The sequence below is a fragment of the Eretmochelys imbricata genome, chromosome 1 (assembly GCF_965152235.1).
Source record: "Eretmochelys imbricata isolate rEreImb1 chromosome 1, rEreImb1.hap1, whole genome shotgun sequence".
In the NCBI taxonomy this organism is placed as follows: domain Eukaryota; kingdom Metazoa; phylum Chordata; order Testudines; family Cheloniidae; genus Eretmochelys; species Eretmochelys imbricata.
The window spans coordinates 310779100-310800551 of NC_135572.1; the positions used below are offsets into that span (position 1 = coordinate 310779100).

The 21452-nt window shown below is 42.8% G+C and overlaps 1 protein-coding gene across 1 annotated transcript in view; it reads right to left on the minus strand.

Moving 5' to 3' along the window:
- The window catches only part of PPP1R3A (protein phosphatase 1 regulatory subunit 3A), a 37506-nt gene extending 22134 nt beyond the window's left edge, over positions 1 to 15372 (minus strand). Inside the window, exon 1 of the mRNA XM_077841449.1 lies at positions 14579 to 15372. Within this exon, the coding sequence (XP_077697575.1) occupies positions 14579 to 15372 (794 nt within the window). The remainder of the gene's footprint in view (positions 1 to 14578) is intronic.
- Between the last annotated feature and the right edge of the window lie 6080 nt (positions 15373 to 21452).

Genomic DNA, 21452 nt, shown 5'->3' on the forward strand with positions numbered 1-21452 from the left:
GGAGACTCATGTAACTATCAGCGGTAAGGCCAAAGCAGCAGCCTGGGGTCATGCAAATCTTTAACATGTAACTTGAAATTAAACCGTGGATTAGCCATCATTTGCGGTTTCATTGTCACTTCCCTTCTTTTCAGTCTTATGTAGGTTACAATTCAGATTAAAGAAGAATTCTAAGCAGAAATGTATGGCTCCTGTGATAATATATATCTTTAAGTTCTCCTCTATGGTCAGAAAACAATTTTTTTTTTACACTTTTTCTAGTGGAAATGGATACATTACCTTTCTTTCAGTATCAGTATAGACTTTTTCTTTCTACATGAGCACTGTTGCTAGGAAGCAAAGTTCATGTTTTCTGTGTTTGTACCTTTTAAGATGCTATTAAATGTATTCCAGGTAAATATCTTTGGCTGGTGTTTATATACTTGTAATATTCTTTTTCGTATGACTCCTAGAAAAACGGAGAATTGGGAAACACAACAGCAGATTACCTTCAATATAGACAAGAACAAGGTAAGGCATATTTGTATATTGATAGGTTCTGCATTAGTTCTTACTTCTCAAGAAAAGATCTAGAAATTATAGTAGAAAGTTTCGTGAACCCACCTGCTCAATGTACAGCATCATGGTTTTAGCTTTGTTAAAAGGTAAAAATTTTGTGCCATTAGTGGAGATTCTATGACACTGAAGTCATATGTAAAATTTGATACCTTATTGCAAATCTATACAAAATTGCTTTTCCAGAGACTTATTGTAGTACTAGGAGTTTATGTTTTATGTATTTTGTACAATTTAGAATGAAGGATAAAGAATAATAATGTAGCATGTATTAAATGTATTGATGTATGATATGATTTGACCATATTCTGCCAGCCACCCTTTCTGAAAGTGTCCTAATGTCCCACTGGTAAAGATGCATTAGCCAGAATCTTGTGTCTGAAGCTGATTTCAAGGCAACAGTAACAGACCTTTAGGGTCACCACTTTGTTGTAGGTTTAGCATTTTGAAGTAAGTAAAAGAATGCAATGATTGTTTTCTCCTGCATTGCAATTTGCAGTTCCTGTTCAAATGCTTTGTGTAAATCAATTTTGTTTTGTGTGTGAATGAGGAATGTGTGTGTTAGAAGATAAGTGTGAAGGCCATCACCGGACCAGATGTTCTAGGGAGGAATCGAGGATGGACATAAAGGCACCAGGAGATTGCAACTCACCCCTATTGAGATGTCAGAGGAGGGCAGATTGACGACTCTAAAAGATGTGGCAGGCACCCATCAATAGGGACAAGATAGCTGTGATCAAAATAAGCATGGGATAACTCCCTGAGAGACTGATGAAAGAACAAGATAAAGGATGAGAAGAACAATTTAAGAAAACAAGCACTCATCAAATGACAATTGATTACAGCATGACAGTGCAAAACTCATTGGTCCCAATGAAGGAAAATCACTATATAATAAACAGGATGCTTTACCATGAAACTTTGGGTTCATCCTGCCAAGACCTCCCCAGAAGCTTTGTGTCGCGACTGACAGAGCCTGGCTCCTCTCTACCCATGATCAACCTAGCTGGCCACTAGATTGATCCAGACTCTCAACTGGTAACTGTAACATCGACTGGTAACTATAACATCAACCCCAACCCCTCCCAGAGCCTGCACCCCCCCTTTGGCCCCCAAACTCCCTCCCAGAGCCTGCACTTCCTCCCTCCGCCATCCTCTGGCCCCAAACTCCCTCCCAGAGCCTGCACCCCCACCCCATCCCAGAGCTTGCATCCCCACCCACTTCCCACATATCCCCTCCTGCCCCCAAACTCCCTCCCAGAGCCTGCACCCCTCACCCGCTCCTGCACACCCACCCCCTGTCCTAGCCTGGAGCCTGCACACAACATCCAAACTCCATCCCAGAGCCTGCACCCCCACCCCCTTCCCACACACCCTCTCCTGCCCCCAAACTCCCTCCCAGAGCCTGCACCCCCACCCCCAGCCCAGAGCCAGCACCCAAATTCTGTCCCAGAGCTGTACCCCAGACTCCCTCCCCCACCCTCCATCCCTCCCCCTCCTGCACCCCCAGAGCCTGCACCCAGCACCCAAACTCCATCCCAGAGCCCGCACCCCAGACTCCCTCCCCCACCCAAACTGCCTCCCAGAGCCCAACCTCTCACCTGTCCTGCACCCCAATCCCCTGCCCCAGCCCAGGGCCTGCACACCAGACCTCCTCCCCCCACCCATACTCCCTCCCAGAGCCTTAGGCAGGTGGGGGGGGGTGGATTTGAGGGGCGGGGGGCAGGTTCTGAGCACCACCAAAATTTCTAAAAACCTGCCATCCCTGCGTGTGTGTGTGTGTGTGTGTGTGATTGACTGCATATGCTAATTGTTGTATTTCCAATAAATGCGGTGTATTGCCTTTTCCCCTGAAAAAGATCCCGTGTGCTTCTTATAAGCATAACATTATTACATAACCTTCTACTGCCAATCGTCTCAGACGGGCCTCAGTCTAATTCTTAGTGGGCAGATATCACCAAACAAACAACACAACTACCACTAATTAGCTTCTTTGTTGACAGTCATAGCATAGAGGCCAAGGATTGAATGGGTATGGAGACTGAATGACTCTCTCATCATCAAAGGACTAAGTCAGGGTGGAGATATACTAGTAAGACAGTGAGAGGAAGCTTGCATTGCTTCCAGTTCTGTGAATAGAGGACTTCAGTACCCAGGACAGTCAATTTGGTTTAACATAAGAACATAAGAATGGCCATACTGGGTCAGACCAAAGGTCCATCCAGCTCACTATCCTGTCTACCGACAGTGGCCAATGCCAGGTGCCCCAGAGGGAGTGAACCGAACAGGTAATGATCAAGCAATCTCTCTCCTGCCATCCATCTCCAGCCTCTGACAAACAGAGGTTAGGGACACCACAGGCATTATATCTGCACAAAAATTAATCAATCAAACAAGATACACAGCCATAGGGAATCTACATCTGACTGTTTCTACACATAGAGTGAGTAAATTATAAGGTTATATAAACCACTTTGAATATGTTTCCCACTTTTGGTTGCCTCATCTCTAACTAGGAGGTGAAAAAGGTCCATAAAAGGTCCATAAAAGGGCAACAATATTATTTGTGGTTTCAAACATGGAGAGATTAGAAAGAAAGTCTGGAAGCAAATGACTAGGTGGAGATAGTGTATGTAAGAGGAATATACAATAAGGATGAATAATATTATGAGAGCCAATTGATCCAGGGAGCAGCTGCGAGGGAATTGAATGTTTTTGCTAAATAGATAATATCCAATAGGGTTCAGGCAATGTTTGTAATAAACCTATTTTTGATTAAGATTATTTGGAATAGTGCTTCCTGGGGGATTATTGCTTGCAATTGCTAATATTTTCTTCTTTTTTTAAGTCTTAGTTTATGATTGAAATGGGAAGATAGATGGCACAGAACAAAGTGCCTGGCCAGGTCTGGGGATACAAATAATTATAGCCCCAAAGCAAACATAGGCCCTAGAAATAAGGATTTATTTTCTAGCTCATTATAAAAGAGCTTGAATTTAAGTGGCAATCCTGTGGAATCTATAATGTATATCTATGAAGTCCAGCAGCTTTCTAAGTTGGAGACTTTGGTACCATCAAATCCAAACCTGAATCCTAGCCTGGAACTGGGCTCAGACCTAAATTTTTAACCTTAGCATGGTCCATCTCTAATTTTTATGGCTCATCTTAGAGTTGTGATGCTTTTGAAAAGACGTAGACAGTGTATTGCTCATATCTTGAATGAAGCTAGAGTAGCCATATATATGATCGCTGTGTATCTTATCAGATATCACTGTAGCACAGTCATAGAGCATTAAGATATGGAGCATTATGGAGATAGTTGCACAAGAATAATATAAAGAACCTAATCCTGAAGACATGTTACATTGCCCTTTGGTACACAGAACTCTCAGAAACCAGCTTCAGTCACTCATAGCATGGGCTAACTTCTGCAGAGACAAGGTCTGCATGGTGGGCAAGGGGAATACTAAAAAAAGACAGGCATAACAAAGCTGAAGGGGGTGGGGTCTGTTAAGGAACCCTTGTAAATTAGCAATACTACTTCTTGTTACCTGTGTGTCCAACCCCAGTCCACCCTGCTGAAGCTGTGTGCTCTCCCCTTGTATAGCTGCAAAGAGGGAGAAGGATGAGTCAGTGGTTATTAGTTTTTTAAGCTGGGTATGAGAGTGAAAGGGGGGTCTCTTTTCCAGATCACTGAACCTCTGATTCCCATTGGACAAGGAGGGAGTACGGCCCAACCTCAAATTGCTGTTGTGGCAAGGGATTGGGGAGAGGTGTGAGGGTCCCATTCTCTTGTCCCTCCTGAATGCCATTGTGGGGTTTTCATCCTCTTATCCTCATCAGGCTCCTTTACCTCTATCATGTTAAATCTATTTTGGAGAAGTCAAACAGGGAGAAGGTTTCAGGCTACGTGACCTCCTTTAAAGCATTCCCTGCATTGTTAACTAGAAAAAAAACAACCCTCTGCTACCATATCAGGAGAGGTATTGAGAAAGTTTTTTGCTTTTTCCAGTCATTTCCAGAGCTCTGTGTGTGGCTCGAAAGCTTGTTTCTCTGTCACCAACAGAAGTTGGTCCAATAAAAGATATTACCTCACCCACCTTATCTCTGCAGCATACCAAGGCACTTCTGTAAGATGGCGACAGGTGCCATAGAGAAACCATAGATAGATATATGGCAGTCAGGTGAGACAGAGAGACAGATAGTGTCCTTGTGAAGGGGTCAGAATGGGTGACCATATAAAGCCCTACTCTGCTGCTTGTGAATGGGGACTACCTGAGGATAGTTCCCTGACTTTGGCGCATGGGAAGCTTAGAAAGCTTGCATGCAGTAGAAACTTGAAAGCAGGCATGGGTTGAATAGAGCTCTGAATGTGCATAAAATACCAAGATATGATCAATACCAAGGAGTGATTTTTATCTCTTTTTTGCATCACTAGAATTAAAAAGAGAAGGCAAGTATGAGATATCTATTAAAAAAGTGAGGAGACCAAGGAGATGTGTGCCAATTGTTCTCTTATGCTAACAGAAAATAAAAACAGCAGAGTTTAATACACTCATCTTCAGGAACTCTGCCACAAGGACAACCATTGTAAACTTTGATATTTTAAGTCCAAATATCTGCCTATGCACCCAACAGCCTGCATAGCAAAGGGGAGCGGAGGTTCTAACTCTTGTGTCTAATCCACAAGAAGTCCTAGTGTTGCAGGGCAGCATTGCATGCAGCAGTCTGGTACAGTACTCTTTGCTGTTGTTGTCAGCAGGGACCAGGGACAAATAATTGGTCATTAGAGTTGGAGGTTTTCAAGAAAAAGCTTTTCTTTTTTTCCCCATTGCAAAATGGTGATTTGTCAAAACTGAAACTCTTTATGGGAAAGTGCCAGTTTCAACAAACTTCTCATCTCAAAGAAATTTTGGAAAGAAAAGATTCAGAATTGTCAAAACATCCCATTATGACATTTTCAAAATGGAAAAAACAGTGTTGGGTTTTTTATTTTGTTTTGGTTCATGATGAGTATTCATTTTGCAATTTACCAAATACATAACACACACACACACACACACACATATATGATCGAAATCAAAACAAAATGTTGACTTGCCCCTAATTTTTTTATTGGGCAGGGGGAAGGTTGTTGGTTCACTAACATTTTTGAGATTTTGCTTTGTTACCCCAATTCAAAAGAGGAAAGAACTTTTCAGGACAGGAAAACTGTTTCTTGCCCTGCTCTAGTCACAAAGTCAGCTGGTTCTTGCAGCTGAGGCCACACACCAGCTAGAGGTATCTAGAAAACCAGGCCCTTATTGGGCATTGACATGTTAGCCAGCCACATCATCCAGCATTTTCTTGTGTGCCAGTGAAGGATTATGAACTAGATAGCCACTCCTAATACAGACATGGCTGCTTGTTTTCACTTTTGTAGCTGTCTTTCCCCTTCCCTCATCCCAGAACATAGGCCGCATTTAGCCGTTAAAGTGCCTATTTTACTTCTTTTTCCCTACTTCTATCTGGCAGGGGAGTCCAAGTTTTATGTTTAAAAATTATATGTGGTTAGCCTTCAGTAATTATTTCAAAGCAATTGAAATCTATTGTCTTCAGCTTCAGAGCCAGAAGGCTGTGGCTGGCTCATGACTTAAAATTCTTCATCAGAATAAACAGCTAGAGTGACTCTAATAACAAACCCGCTAATTAAATCTGTCTCTCATGCTGCCAGGCTGTGTTTCATGTAAACAAATTTTAGACACTTCCAATGTTTACTCATAGATACAGAAAAATATTACTTGTGATGTGGACACTTCCCAGCTGACAACTGGACTGACACCATCAAACAGTTCACTAAACAGCCATCAGGTTACTAATAATTTTTGATCAGTACTGAACTAGGCTGGATTTGAAATAATGAAACTTTCCAGTTTTTTGAGACTGTATTTAAAGAGCATTTATGAACTGTACAAGAATGGTGGGTCGAAGACAATATTGAAATGTTCATTATCGTGTTAGTTCAGCAGGCAAACGGACTTTGACAGACAATAGAGACGCTGAACAATGGAGTACAACTGTTCATTTCAGCAGTATATTTCCATTTGTCCTAAAATCCTTAAGCAATGGCATGAACGATTGCAGAAACAGGCTCTAGTTCTGCAAACACTTACACACATGAGAAGTCCCATGAAGTTCAAAGGGACTACCCAGATGCATAAAGTTACTCGTGCATGTTGCAGGATCAGGCCCATAGTTATTATAAATGTCAAAGTAGTGATATCACCTAAAGAAGCCAATGAAACTATAGTGGCTGCAGAAGCGTCTCACGCACTTAAACAGTTTAGCATGCCTAAATGTAAAATTAAAAATGAATAATGGACAAAGATCTAAGTTAGGTGATTTGGCCATTTAAGTAATATAATCAGTATGGCTGAGAAAAGATAGTCAAACCTTTAAAATCAAGTTTCATACAAGCAAGCTTCGCCATGACCAATATTTCTCATACTTTACAGTACCAATTACCCAAACTTAAAAAGAAAGTCTACCTGATGGAGATGGTGTTGTCATTACAGAAGGAGACCAAAAATAGGTTTTCAAATTCTATATGAAAATGAATAGCAGTCAGTACTGTAGCCGTTGGTTGTATGTTGTTTATTTTGTTGGTTCATTACATTTATTTTTCTGTCCCCTGACTTCAGTTTTGAATATGCTGCAAATTTTTGTAATGACAATGCCTAATTTCAAAAGAAAAGTTGTTGGGATGGACACAAGCAGCGAGTGATATGGGTCCGTGGTGCCTGTGCTCCACCAATATTTAGGAACTTGGGCCCAGCTCTACCAATGTTTGGGCTTACCGCGCTTTGGGGGGCGCCGCACTTCAGGGGGATGCCTGGGGAGTTAGCAGGGGGCCTGGCGCCGGCAGCAGCGAGTGACCCGACCCCAGCCCACCCCACTGTACTCCGCCTCGCCGGCTCCCAGCATTACTCAGGGGAGGGGGCAGAATCCAGAAAGAGGCAGGGCGGGGGTGGGGTCTTGGGGGAAGGGGTGGAATGGGGGCAGGGAGGGGGCAGAGCAGGGGCAGGCTGGGACTGGCTCGCTTGCTGCTGCCAGCGCCAGGCCCCCTGCTAATGCCCCCAGCCACCCTGGACCCCACGTCCTCGTGAAGCACGGGGCTCCCCAAAGCGTGGGGCGCTGGGCAGTTGCTCCAGTCCATCCTATGGACAGGATGGCTCTGGGTCCAGGGCAGCCTAGGGGGTTAGTGGGAGGCCTGGCACTGGCAGCAGCAAGTGGCCCAGCCCCAGCCTACCCCCGCTCCGCCCTCTCACTGCCCCCATTCCACCCCTTCCCCCAAGACCTTGTCCCTGCCCCGCCTCTTTCTGGCTTCCGCCCCCTCCCCTGAGTGACGCCGGGAGCCAGCAGGGCGGGGCGGAGTAGAGTGGGGTGGGCTGGGGCCAGGTCACTCACTGCTGCCAGCACCAGGCCCCCCCGCTAACCACCCAGGCCACCCTGGACCCAGCATTCCCCTGAAGCATGAGGCCCCCCAAAACGTGGGGCCTGGGGCATTTGCCTCGGTCCATCCTATGAACAGGACGGCTCTGCTTGGACCCATTCTGGGCACCACCAAAAATTATACAAACCTGGCACCCATGGGGGTGGAAGCTGCAAGTTTTGGCAGGTAGGTAGCAGGACATTGGTCATTTTGGTACTTGAGAAGGCTTAGGAACATATTTGGGACAGTGGAGTTAGGCATATTAGCTAAAATGAACAGCTCTCAGATATAGTGTTTCATGCTGCTTGCAGACTCAGGAAGGCAGCACTGCAGTGTTTTGCAGTGTTTTGTTTCATATTTTCAAGGTTTGCTTCAAAACCATGAGAGCTAGAAACAGCATTTTGTAAAAAATGAAACCTTGGATTTATGAGCACAATTGTGTGGCAAGGAGTGAATTCCACAGCCAGGGCGTGATGGAACCACAGGCTCTATCACTGAGTTTAATGGGGGCGAGACTGGACTCCGTAAGCATGTTATCATCACTCTCACTGGAGGCAGGACCACTCTAGCTGTGAGAACTGCCCTCCACAGATTTTGACCTGGAGTGGTAGGAAGAATATAGAGAGCAAGCTGGGAATAACAGGGCTGGCTTGACAACAGCAGTAATGATGCTCTTTCAGCTGGTTCCTTGCAGAGGTGAAAGTAAGCCGGTTCACCACAGTACGGCGTACCAGCAAAAGCCAGTGCGCCGTACCAGGGTGGATCAGCTTCCCCAGGTGGCAATTTAAAGGGCCTGCGGCTCCCAGCAGCGGCTGGAGCCCCCATCCCTTTAAATTGCTGCCAGAGCCCCGCTGCCGGAGCCCTGAGGTAGCAGCAGCAGGGCTGGAGAGGCGATTTAAAGGGCCCAGGGCAGTAGCGACGGGCGAGCCCTGGGCCCTTTAAATCATCCCTGGAGCCCCGCTGCCACTTCCCCAGGGCTCCGGGAGGCTCCGGGGATGATTTAAAGGTCCAGCACAGTAGTGGTGGCTGGAGCCCCGTCCCCAGAGCCCTGGGATCCTGGGGCCCTGGGGAAGGGGCAGCGGGGCTCCGGGGACGATTTAAAGGGCCCAGGGCTCCGACCGCCGCTACTGCCCCTTTTCCTTTTAAACCGCTGCCAGAGCCCCCGGCTGCCGCTGTTGCCCCGGGAAGGGGGAAGGAGGCACTTGCTGGTCCTCCCCCAGCCCCGCCCCTTCCACCAGAGGCCCCACCCTTTCCGGGGGCCAGAGCCGGCCCCAGCCCAGCCCTGTACCGGTAAGTCCCTAGACTTACTTTCACCCAAGGCTCCTTGTGAATGGACAGCCTCTCTAACAGCAGTAGGGAACAGCTGCTCTCATGGTAAGAAATGTGAATATAGTCATTTCCTAATAATAGTAATAAGCTTTAGTCTAATCCCCATGTCTATATGTTGATCAAGGTGTACACTTACGATTTAAGATTCTCCATAACAACCTTGAGATTAAACAGCCGTCCACAAAGCAGGAAGCTTGTGTTTTAATACCTTTTTCACTCACTTTTTCCCTCTTTCTGAATCTGATGTACAATAAACAAAAGCAAAGATTAAAAAGGAAACATAATTTAAACCCCTTCTTTTATATATGCCATTTTGTCGTTGTACAGACACTCCTGGAGGTAGAGAATCCGGTATGCTGTTTGCAAACATGCTCTAGAGTAGTTCTCAGGTTCTTCCAGCCTTGATTCTCCACTCCATCCCAGCCGCACTCAGATGGGCAGGCAAAGACACAAGGAATTGGTTGCAGCTCATTGATTCAGGACCGTCTGACCCTGGCACAGGCTAGAGCTGCGAAGAAACAGCATTGGCCCTCAGGGACCTTATTCCAGCAGACGATTGGGCACCAGGGAGCTCTACCATGCTATGTCCCTAATATGCCTTCTTCTCTCACTTCTGCCAGGAGTGGGGAGCAGCTAGAGCAGAAGCCAGCAGAGCAGCTTATGCTAGCTGCCCACGAGCAGGCAGTTGTGCAGGAAGAATCTCCACCAGCTTTTTCCAGCAGCTTTAAGGCCACTCTGCACTTATGCAACTCAAAATGGCCAAAATGGACCAGAAAATCTGACCCTTTCAGCTTTCACCTATTCACTACATATAACATAGCCTTCACCCTAGACTTTGTCCTTATTTTTGTTTCTGTTTAAAACTAGCATGACTTCAGACAGTCCACAGAGAAAAGTCAATTGATGTATTAACCCTCGAAGAATGCTACAGTAAAACAATTAAGAATCTACTTCTAGGAAAGAAAGCACAAGACCAAGCAATCAGCTTATTGAACTGCACCATCAATTTAGGAAGTACCATTTTGGGCAAAGAGAGAGAGAGAGAGAAGCAAGTGGGTCATATCTCTAGCAGTTATGATAAAAATGACAGTATCCACGATCCATTTCAAAGAGGGTAGGGAGCCAAATGTGCACACATGAATTACACTGCACTCATGCTTCAATATACTCCAACTTTTCCATATCTGTTTCTTGGCGTAATATTGATGCCAAATCAGCCACATCTCTCATATGCTTGCTACCATTGTTCCAATGACTTCAGGCAAATAAGGACTAAAGACAGTATTGGCATTAATCCATGACACAATCATGTACGAAACTCTAGGACCAAGGGCCATAGTTCAGATTCATTGTCTGTGCCTTGTTGAAATATAATACAAATTGTGCCTTACTGAAAGTGTTTCCACAGCTCATCAGATACTTGCTACTACTATGTATTACAGACATTTTTCTTAGGTACAGGCTAATGGAACTAGTAGGAAATCAACTTCTATTTAAGAAAAATGGAGTTAAGATACTTCAACTATTGCTTATACAATGCTATATTTGTTAAACTGTTAGGATTCATGTGATTCAAATCATATGCATTTTCCAACTATTCTCTTTTCTAAATGCTGACCTTCAAATTATTAAATTCTAGAATGTAATTAGTTTGAGTCTAATATTCTTTCCCCCCCTCCGTGACTTTGTATACTTATGGGACTTTGTAAGGCAAATGCACAATCTCAAACAGGCCAACAAATAAAAAGCAAATAGTGTGCATTATAAAAATTCTTTTGAATGAGTTTTTGAACTATTCAAAACTCCATTGAATATAAATGATTTTTGAGGCTTGCAAAAGCATCCTATTATAGCAAGACATTTTTCTACATATTATACTGTCAATTCCGATACAGTTTTTGAAAGGTGTTATAAATCAGATATTAAAATTCATGTTGGATTGAATCTCAGCATGGAAGGACATAGAGGAAGGCAAAAAGTTTAGAACAGATCTGTTTAGCCATGTTTACGTACAAAAGTTGGCGGGGGGTGAGAGTGGGGGGATAGTATTGTGCCAGGATTTTCAAAAGCACTTGTGTGTTTCTGATAATCACACTCAGGTGCTTTTCAATTTTTATAAGTCAAGAGGTGCACTTTTCATTATGAAATTTGGTATGTGAGCCCATGTTGAGAGGTTCAGTTTCTTAAAAATAATGATGTTGTAGGGCCCATCCCTGCCCTGACTCAGACAAATAGTCTGACTCGTGACAAGATGGGCCATAAAGTGTATCCTCGTTTGACAAGATGGCCACTGTTGTGTATCCTCAGTAATTTATTTCTGACAGTGCATGTTATCTTTTTCTTTTTATTCTCCTAAGTAGGCCACACTGAAGTCACTGCATTAGGCAAGCAGGGTTTGGCCCACAGCTGATAAACCTATCTGGTTAAAAATCCCTTTCTTAAAAAGTTCTTAAATACTTATGTATCTGAAAGATGCATGAGCCATCAGGCAAATTATCCATGTTTTGAGAAGAGATTTAAAGACTTTTAAAATTTGTCCCTAACATTAGGCGTCTAAGTCCATATGTAGGTACCTGAGTAAGTGCCCTGATTTTTAAATATGTTGACCAGATGTTCTTATTGATTTGGCCTAAGTGTCTGTCTGATAGAAAAAACGCTCTAATCACATTAGATGAGATTCAACATTTAAAACTCCCAGTTTGGATGACTGGGTAGCAATAACCCTTAGCTATGGACGTACTGCATGTACTGCAAGTAATAGTCCTTTTGGAGCCAGAGAGCCTGAATCTGATCTTGCACCAGTGAAAATTGTAATTCTCCTGAAGTCCATGGACTCACACTTATGTGACAGATTCAGGCCCACATAGTCTCTCAGGGACCATAGAGAATTTTTAAGATAGATTCTATAGATACTTTGAGAGTGCTTTTATTTACACTAAGGCCCCTTTATGCTGCTCTGACAGTGTAAAGGGTATTTAAAGTGGATGTCAGTGCAATTTGCTGATGTCATGCAAAGGGACCTTCATGTCACTGACGCATCAGGACTTTTATTTATTCTACTACAAAAACATACATCCCCTGTGGTTCCCTGTTGCATAGTATGGGAGGGAACAAATCCACAATGAAAGTCACATGGGGCATTTTGGAGGGGAAGGTGGCTAAATGGGATGCCACCCCCTTTCTTATTTTTCATTCTTCTGTCTGACCCCATGTCAGAAGTTAGCATATACAGGGATGGCAGGAAAAATCCATAGAGTGGCATGCTTCTTTCCCACACCCTCATTCTAGACAAGCCATAGGAGAACTCAGAGAATTAATGCCTGCAGCACTATTAAGCCCCATTGCATGCTCTTCCATTCAGTTATTGAGAACAACTGGAAATGGTAGATCTTGCCCATATGCTCAGGGTTTAGCTGATCGCCATATTTGGGGTCGGGAAGGAATTTTCCTCCAGGGCAGATTGGAAGAGGCCCTGGAGGTTTTTCGCCTTCCTCTGTAGCATGGGGCACGGGTCACTTGCTGGAGGATTCTCTGCTCCTTGAGGTCTTTAAACTACAATTTGAGGACTTCAATAGCACAGATATAGGTGTGAGGTTTTTTTTTGTAGGAGTGGTGGGTGAAATTCTGTGGCCTGCGTTGTGCAGGAGGTCAGACTAGATGGTCATAATGGTCCCTTCTGACCTAAATATCTATGAATCTATGCTGATCACAGCATTTGGGTAACAGAGATAGAAGAGGTATTGCCCTTCAAGTCTTGCAGCAATCTTCAGGGTTAGGGCCCTCAACTGACTTCTTTCTCCCTGCACCTTCAGCTTCTGTTGCAGTTGGAGTACGGGTATCCTGCCCTTCACTTTTGCTCGGACGGGCAAGTATAGGCCATATGCATTTAAAACCACAAATGTAAAATAGCATTGTCCGACTGAGAAGTTACATAGAAAATTAAGGCTGAAAATTCATCATTAATTCACCTGTTGTGCCTTGATATTGCAGAGAGAGCTGTAGACAAAACATGGTCCTGATCCTGCCATCCTCGGTCAAGTAACATTCCCATCCCATGGGATGGTGCCTGAGCAAAACTGCAGGATTGGGCTCCATGGGTGTGATCATGAAATGGGAGTTTTGCCATTTTGCAGGGCCCATATATGTGCTGCTTTATTTATAACAGGTTGAGTTAAATAGAAAATAGGAATCCAGAAGTTCAGATTATTCCTGAATTTCCTTGAGTTTGTGGGTTTAAGTCATAATTTAACCATTAACTTTTTGTTTTCTAGTTACTATAGTACGTATCTGTAGGTAATTACTGCAGACATTGTTTTAAAATAAACCTACAGATTTGCATGATAAGCCTTCTTTTAATGTGCCTGTGTTTGTCTATTTTTTTTTTTATGTCACTGTTAGTCTCCTTTGTATCTCTCGCCTGTTTAGGATTTTTTTCAGTGCCCACAGAAACATCCATCACTGCTGGGAAGCAGATCTCACTACAGGCTGCCTGTGGCATAGCCAAACCAATGACAGAGAAGATTGTTCCAGTTTCTCTGAGTGAAACAAGTCCCTTCCCTGAGTTATTAGCTTCCTGAACCACCATTACTGGTTTTTGTTTTTAGTAATGACATTTAGAAATTTCCCATATGAATTCACAATACACACCTATTGTAACATATATCATAAAAAATCTGGGGATATTTTTTGCTTTGAAAAGAGTTTTGATATGGCAAAGAACTGAATTTAAAACTTTTGGTACTGTAAGCACACCTCAGTGTGCAGCCAAATTCCCACTGATGTTAATTGGAGTTATGTGCTGTAGAGATTAAAATCAGTATTTACCCCTTAATTTTTATTACTTGATATAGCTGCAGAACCCACATTGACCTCCCCAACCAATAGGAAACGTGGCATATTTAGTAATAATAACATTTGACCTCACAGCTTAACACAATTGTATTAAATAAGTATGTGCTTTACTGAAAACAGTTCTTGAGCAGAATGGTCTTACTAATCCTGGGCAACAAGTGGAAGCAAAGCTTAATTACAATGGTTGTAGTTAAAAAGTCAGCATTAACCAGCAGATACCACAAAGTTACCAATTATTTTCTTTTCTCAAATATGGAAAAACTGGTGTCAGATACAACTGTGTGATTCTTGTTGACAAAATGCTGACTTTTAAATAGTGACTGTTGTATCTGAGGACTTCGAAAACTATTAAACAGTAAGAAGTCACCTCACCTGCTTGGCGTTGTCTTTAAGCAACCTTTGATGTATTTGTCAGTAGCCTCTTCGTGAGATACATCATCCACCTCCTGCACAGTTTCTTTCTTATGACAGAGTAGTATGTAATTTTTGTCATCGTTGTTTGCCCAGAATGTACCAACAGATGTCTCGTAACGTATACAGAACTCAACTTTAGCTCCATTTCTCTGATAAGGAGGAACCAATGAAATCTTAAAGAAGAACTGGTCAGTTTCACCATCACAAGAATTAGGCACATAGTCTGCTAAGATGTCATAGTAAGTTAGCCAGTCATCTAGTGACATTCTCACATATATCAACTTTTCAAAAGATACATTTAGAACTCGAATAATGCCCTTCATACATGTTATCCCAGGTAGGAACTCAATTGACTCTAGAAGTACTTTCTGTACACGCACTTGTTGCAAAAGGTCTTCTTGTGAGGCAGGTAATATAAACAGTGGAGAGAGAAAATATTCCTCCACAGTTAAAACTTTAACTTCTAAATCATCGTTTTGTGATGTGGCTGGAACTTCCCAAGTATCAAACTCTTTAACAGACACAAGATCAAAGCCGAATGCATCAGCAAACGAAACTTTTCTTGCAATGGTAGATGGGGTTTCTGGTTCCAAGTCTTCTGAAGAAGCAGAATTCCGCCTTCGGGGAAGGGGGGAGAAACGAGGCTTAAGGGTATCTTTAATATCTTCATCTTCTGAAAGGGAATCATTTAAAGCAGAAACTTCTAATAAGTTATCCCTTCTAAACTGACTAGGTTCTTCAAAAGACTCCATTGGGCTCTCTGATATAAACTGAAAGAGAACTCTGCAACTAGTGGCAGCTGATATTTGAGACACTATGATTTAAAACAAGGATTAATGTTACAGTTGACATTGAAAGAAAAGTGAGTCAGGTCTATTAATACGTGCAGTGGTGTGTAAACTATGTTGGACTCTTCTCCAAAGGCCTTAAATCTGATAGCATTAGTGTTACAATTTCAGACATAAGTTTTAAATAATGCATTGACTTTTTTTTTTTTTTTAGGAAGCATCTGCAGGCAAAGCACCAAGGTAACATTTAAAAATCTGACTTCTTTGCATTGTCAAAATGTGAAAATATAGATATTTTTATACAATCAATCTATATTATAAAGCAAATGTATAACATAGCACAAATGTCAAGCCATAAATCTCCCATTGGATGTATGTTCTGTCAACACAATGTTTCTTTCCTGTGCATAATTTCTACTTTACTTCTCAAGGACATTATTTACATTGTGTCCAAATACAAAAATGCAAGGAACACAGAGAACCAAATTGTGTCCTGATTCTATACTATGCAAATTCACAGGGCCAGATTCGGGAGCTATGCCCATTTACACCAGGATCTTGTCATCAGAAACATTTGCCAATTTTAATACAGCCATAATAATATACATTCAAATGAACCCAGAATGCAATTAAAAGGTTTAGTGACTAAACTGAAGATCAAGTTATGAGGAATCACTATAATTATGTCTGTTTATTAACTGCTGGTTACGATAAGATCTTTTAGGGGTAAATTGTAGCTAGCCCGTATTCAGCTGCATGGATACGGAAACAAGGACCTCCTTATGCAGCCACCCAGAATCACAGCCCCCATGCAGGCCCTCCACCTTTTCTGCAGAATGCCTCCCAGTGCTCCCACTGGAGTTAAATGTCTCTGCATCACCCTCAGCATGGGACTGTGGATAAATGCCATAAATAAGCCATCAATCAGTCAGCATTTGGATATCACTTTCAAGGCACTCTGTACATAGAAACGTACAATGTTACACTGATCAGGAGGCAAAGGCCATGACCTGGCAACACCACTGTTTCCCTATCCATGTCTACTAACTGTCTTCCCCTACTGCCCCAATGTCACTCTCTTTCTCATGAGCCCCCTTTTCTGACAATACTGCCTCCCACACTGTGAGTGCATCTCTATTCCTGTTTGCTATTTCTCCATTATTCTCACCTCTGCCATTGCCTCATCCATTGCTGTTATGCCTCCCTACTCCCCTGTTGTCAATGTGTCTCCATTGATACTTCCTCTTGTGACAGGGCACATATAAGCCGTGCTTCCCTTTATTTAAAAAAAAAAAAGTAAAGTATTTTACCATAAATGCCTATCCCGCTTGAGTATCACTACAGTAAACTGGGCTATTGCTGTAGAATACTTTTTAATAAGGGGGCTAACATACTTTGCAACAAGGAAGAAGATGCGGCTTAGAGAGGCTCTGCGCACAGGACAGTAGATCTGTGCAGCATAGGCCTGCAGAGAATTGATGACCGCATGCTGAAGATAGGGAGGAGGGAGATCTCTGTTGGGAGCCTTCTGGGGTCCCAAAGGAGCAGCCACCATCTTCTCTCCCTAGGTAAGTTCTCATGTGACAGCAGTTTCTCTTCTGCCCTTGCTTATGAGGAGCAAAAGCAGTGCATAGCTGCAGCAACCTATATCCTGGCAGCTACATGCCCTTGACCATTTTGACTATGTGCAATTTGGGTCATGTGAGGCCTGTGGTAAATTGTGGCTGTCTTACACCCTCTTCGCCTAGATAACCTAAGAAAATATTCCAATAGCAATGATATAAACCATTGGAGCTTACTTACAGCAGTGCTACTGTAATGATTTGGTCCTTTTCTGTTGCATACTGCAATTTTCCCTTTTATTTGTTATGAAAGCCTTTTTTTTTAAAGGTTTCAGAGACCCAGTAGCTTGCAGACAGGGATTAACTCCCAGATGAACTCTCTGGAAGGCCACACAGGTGGGAAGGGCTGGGCTAGGAGGGCAGTGAGGAAGGCAATCAGGAGGTAAGGGCTTATCTTGTGCCAGACAGCCCTTTTAAAATTGGTTCACTGTTAGACAAAAAGGGAAGGACAGGTGAGTAAGCAGAAGGTTACCAAAAGCTGCAATGGCAGAAACTCTTGCTAGACTATAGGGAAGCCTGAGGAGAGATGGGCTTCGGGGAGGGGGTGTTAAGCCTATTAATTCAGAAAAAATGCTCTGTCTGGGCCTGCTCCAACACCCAAGGAGTAAATGGGAATCCTTACATTGACTTCAGTGGGCACTGGATCAGACCCTCTGTTCGGCTGTCTTGGCCAACTCTGCCAGCGTAAAGAGTGCTACATCACATGACTAGTAACTGTGCATTACAAGAAGCTTTAAGTAGAAAGCTTTATCCTCATGTCTGGATTTCTGTGCTCTTGTCACATAGGTCAGACTTTTATTTGCAATTACTATTTGTTCTCTTCAGTTCCTTCTGGAAAACAGAAATAGACAGTGGAGGGCAAAACATTTCCAAACCCAAATAACATCAGTTATGTCACAGTGTTTTAACTGAACAGGATTAGCCTGTGGTTCTGAAACGCTACCCTGCCGCTTGTGGAATTCATCCCCTAGTTGTTTCTAAACAATCCCGGCTTGATTTAGACTTTTAGTCTTGATTTAAAGAGAGACAGCACTTCTGAACTGAGGAGTAGTTTATTTCCCCTCTGGATCGCACCAAAGGTATTTTCAACCCATTTTCCTGGCACAACTTGCCTGGGCCTCCTTCTCTAGGGCTTTAGCTTCCCTTTTTTTATCTACCTTTGCATATTATTAAATTCAAATGCTGAATTAAGATTTAACCAGTTTTTGTATATTCTTAAATGCCATTTAAGTAATAGTCTAACCACTAAAAGCAATTGGGCCAGGAATAGGATCACTGTAAAATTTAACGAGTCCCAGCAAAGCTTTCACAGCAGTACAGGGACCAGCTTCTCCAGCACAACAAACTGTGCAGTCAGCATTCCAGGAGGGGCTTCATGGAAGCATCTTTATTAAAGCCACAAGAGAGGACTTCAGGCCAACTGACGATGAGCAGCAGGAACCCTGGTCAAACAGTATGTTCCCCAGTGCGCTAGAAAAATTGCATTCACCTCAGTCCAGTTCAACTCAGAGTATGAAGCCAAAATAATAGGTGGAGTAGGGTGAGACTATAGAAATGGTTTCCCCATGAAGAACAGACTACCTCAGACAGTTGCTGGATGGTCATAAAAGCTGGAGGAGAGATGGTTAAAAGGCCAAAAGGGTTTAGAAAACAGGGTCTTGGCATACCCTGAGGAATATCCTGAAATCATTGTTTTTTTAAGTCTGTGGTCTTAAGAAAGAATGCACACATCATGTTCATCTGTGTTCTGCCAAGATATTCTGGCCTCGTAAACAGTGATTTTAAGAGCAACACAAGTTAATAAAGGCTGTAACAGCAAATTTGTATCTGTGCAACTCTTGCTATCTTTATATTCTACCCTCAGTTACAGACTCTGAGTATCTCAGTGGAGCTGCAGAGAATTTGGACCTCCAGTGGCCAATTGGTTATCAGTTCTGTTGATCTCTGTGAGCCAGCATAGAAACCAGTCCATTCTATGAAACCTGTGCTGGTTTTACAGTGCTAACAGAAATAGTAAAAATATTTTAATAATAAAAGTAGTACATACACTGAATACACACAACACATTGCAATCAATAACAAAACTCCCATTGACTGCAGTGATACCAGGTTTTTGTCGCAAGGAGCAAAGCAACTGTGTGAGAGAGCCCCATTCTTACACAAAAACAACGAGGAGTCCTTGTGGCACCTCAGAGTCTAACACGTTTATTTGGGCATAAGCTACCCAGTGAAGTGGGTTCTAGCCCACGAAAGCTTATGCCCAAATAAATGTGTTAGTCTCTAAGGTGCCACAAGGACTCCTCGTTGTTTTTGCTGATACAGACTAACATGCTACCATTCTGAAACCTGTCACCATTCTTACACAGTCACTTGTCAGGGTAGAATTGCCCATTCCTGTCCCAGTATTCACCAAGGCTATCTTTTCAAGAAAACTCCATTTATAGCAAATTATAACAAAATCCAATTCAGCTAATCCACCTCATGCCCATTACAAATTGTATGATATCTTTCTTCTTGCCATACCTATTAGTCTTTGACTAAAGCATTATCTGAGTTAGCCTGAGATTTTCCTCCTCTTGGACAGAATGTGTTGACGCAATGATGGCAGTTTCCAATGTTCTATCAGCACTTTAGACAATGCATTACTAAATGCATTGATAACAATAATATGTTATCATAATAATAATAACAATATGCCCGCATGTGTGCTTGAGGAGTAACCTGCTGCTAGCTACAGATTGGAAAAAATCAGTACTGTCACAGAAGATTCTTATTTATTTGTATTACCATATCACCAAGTAGCCCTAATTATGGATCAGGACTGCACTGTGCTATTCAAACACAGAACGAAAAGGTGGTCCCTCTCCCAAAGAGCTTACAACATCCTTTCTCTCTCCTTGGTTCATGGCCTCAGACAATGGGCCAAATATGAAGAATGAAGGCTGTGATAGCAGTTTCTCACACGTTGACCCTGATTTATGCACTACTTCAACCTAGTGGTGAAGAAGTTTGTCCAAGATAATGAGCAGGTGAAGACTATTCTCACCATTGCCTGAGAGTGTTGCAGCCATTTCTGCTACATGTTGACTTCTCAAATGAGGCATCAACATCTCTGCCATAGCATGAAGCAGGAGATGGTGACACAGTGGAATTCCATCTGCCACATAATTAGCTAATACTGAACTATGAACAGCACATAGTCATCCAGAATTTCTACCTGCACAACTCCACTCCGGCCCAGAAAACAGCAGCCTGCACTTGGCACAGAGTGACCGCTAACAGAGACTCTGTGTAACATCTGTGACACCTCCTCATCAATTATTGGGAGTGGACTACATCCACCCTGACTAAATTGGCCTTCAGCATTGGTTCTCCACTTGTAACTCCCTTCTCTTCATGTGCCAATATCTATTTATGTCTGTATCTGTAATTTTCACTCCATGCATCTGAAGAACTGGGTTTTTTACCCACAAAACCTTATGCCCAAATAAATCTTTTAATCTTTAAGGTGCCAACGGACTCCTTGTGGTTTTTGTGTAACATCTTGAGGCTTTTCCATTAACTTACAAGGTTCATCAATGGGGATGATGCCAGACTGACCCAAGTCATTCCAATGATCTGTGAAGACACAGCTCTATGATTGAGCGGGACAAGAAAGAAGCTGACATTGCACCATTGGCACAAAAAATTCTGGATGCACTGAGACCTATGCAATATAGCAGTGGTGCCCAACCTTGTTACACAGGAGGGCCACATAAACCTAAGCACAAACTTGTGTGGGCCAAACAGATTCTACATATTTTAATAATATCTAAAGTCACCTGTATTGATTTATATTTTAAGTTCAGCTTGTTTCAGATGTATTTAGATAGATTGTTTCTATGTACATTATGGTCTATTTACACATTTGTATAAACTAAAATGATGTAAACATGATGATAAAACACTAATCAATCCCCTGTTAATATATTGGGTTGAAGCCAGCCATAAGCATTATGAAATGCTATGGTGGGCTGTGTAAGGCCCATGGGTGGTAGGTTGAGCACCACTGAACTTCAGCATTGTATTCTGGTAATGTACATGGGCACCTGATTTAAAAACATTGGGTTCCAATGACTAATTGAGATAAAGGCTGGTGCATTCAGAAGACCCATAATCCACCAATGTTGTGCCACTCTGAGGGACTATAGCATCAGCAGCAGAGTAAATGTGTCAGATCAGGTTGTCTGGGTTGATCCTTGTGGTACTTTGGCTTTGTCAACGCGGTCCTGAGTTCCTCGACAATGATGAAGTGATGTATCTAAGTTATGTTTGTTGTGTTTGCCAATACAGACCCTTTATTGTATTGGATGCTCAAAAAGCATCTGTGGCCACTTCTGTTTCCCATAGTTGTACAACACCTAAACTGTCCTCCTTCAAGTA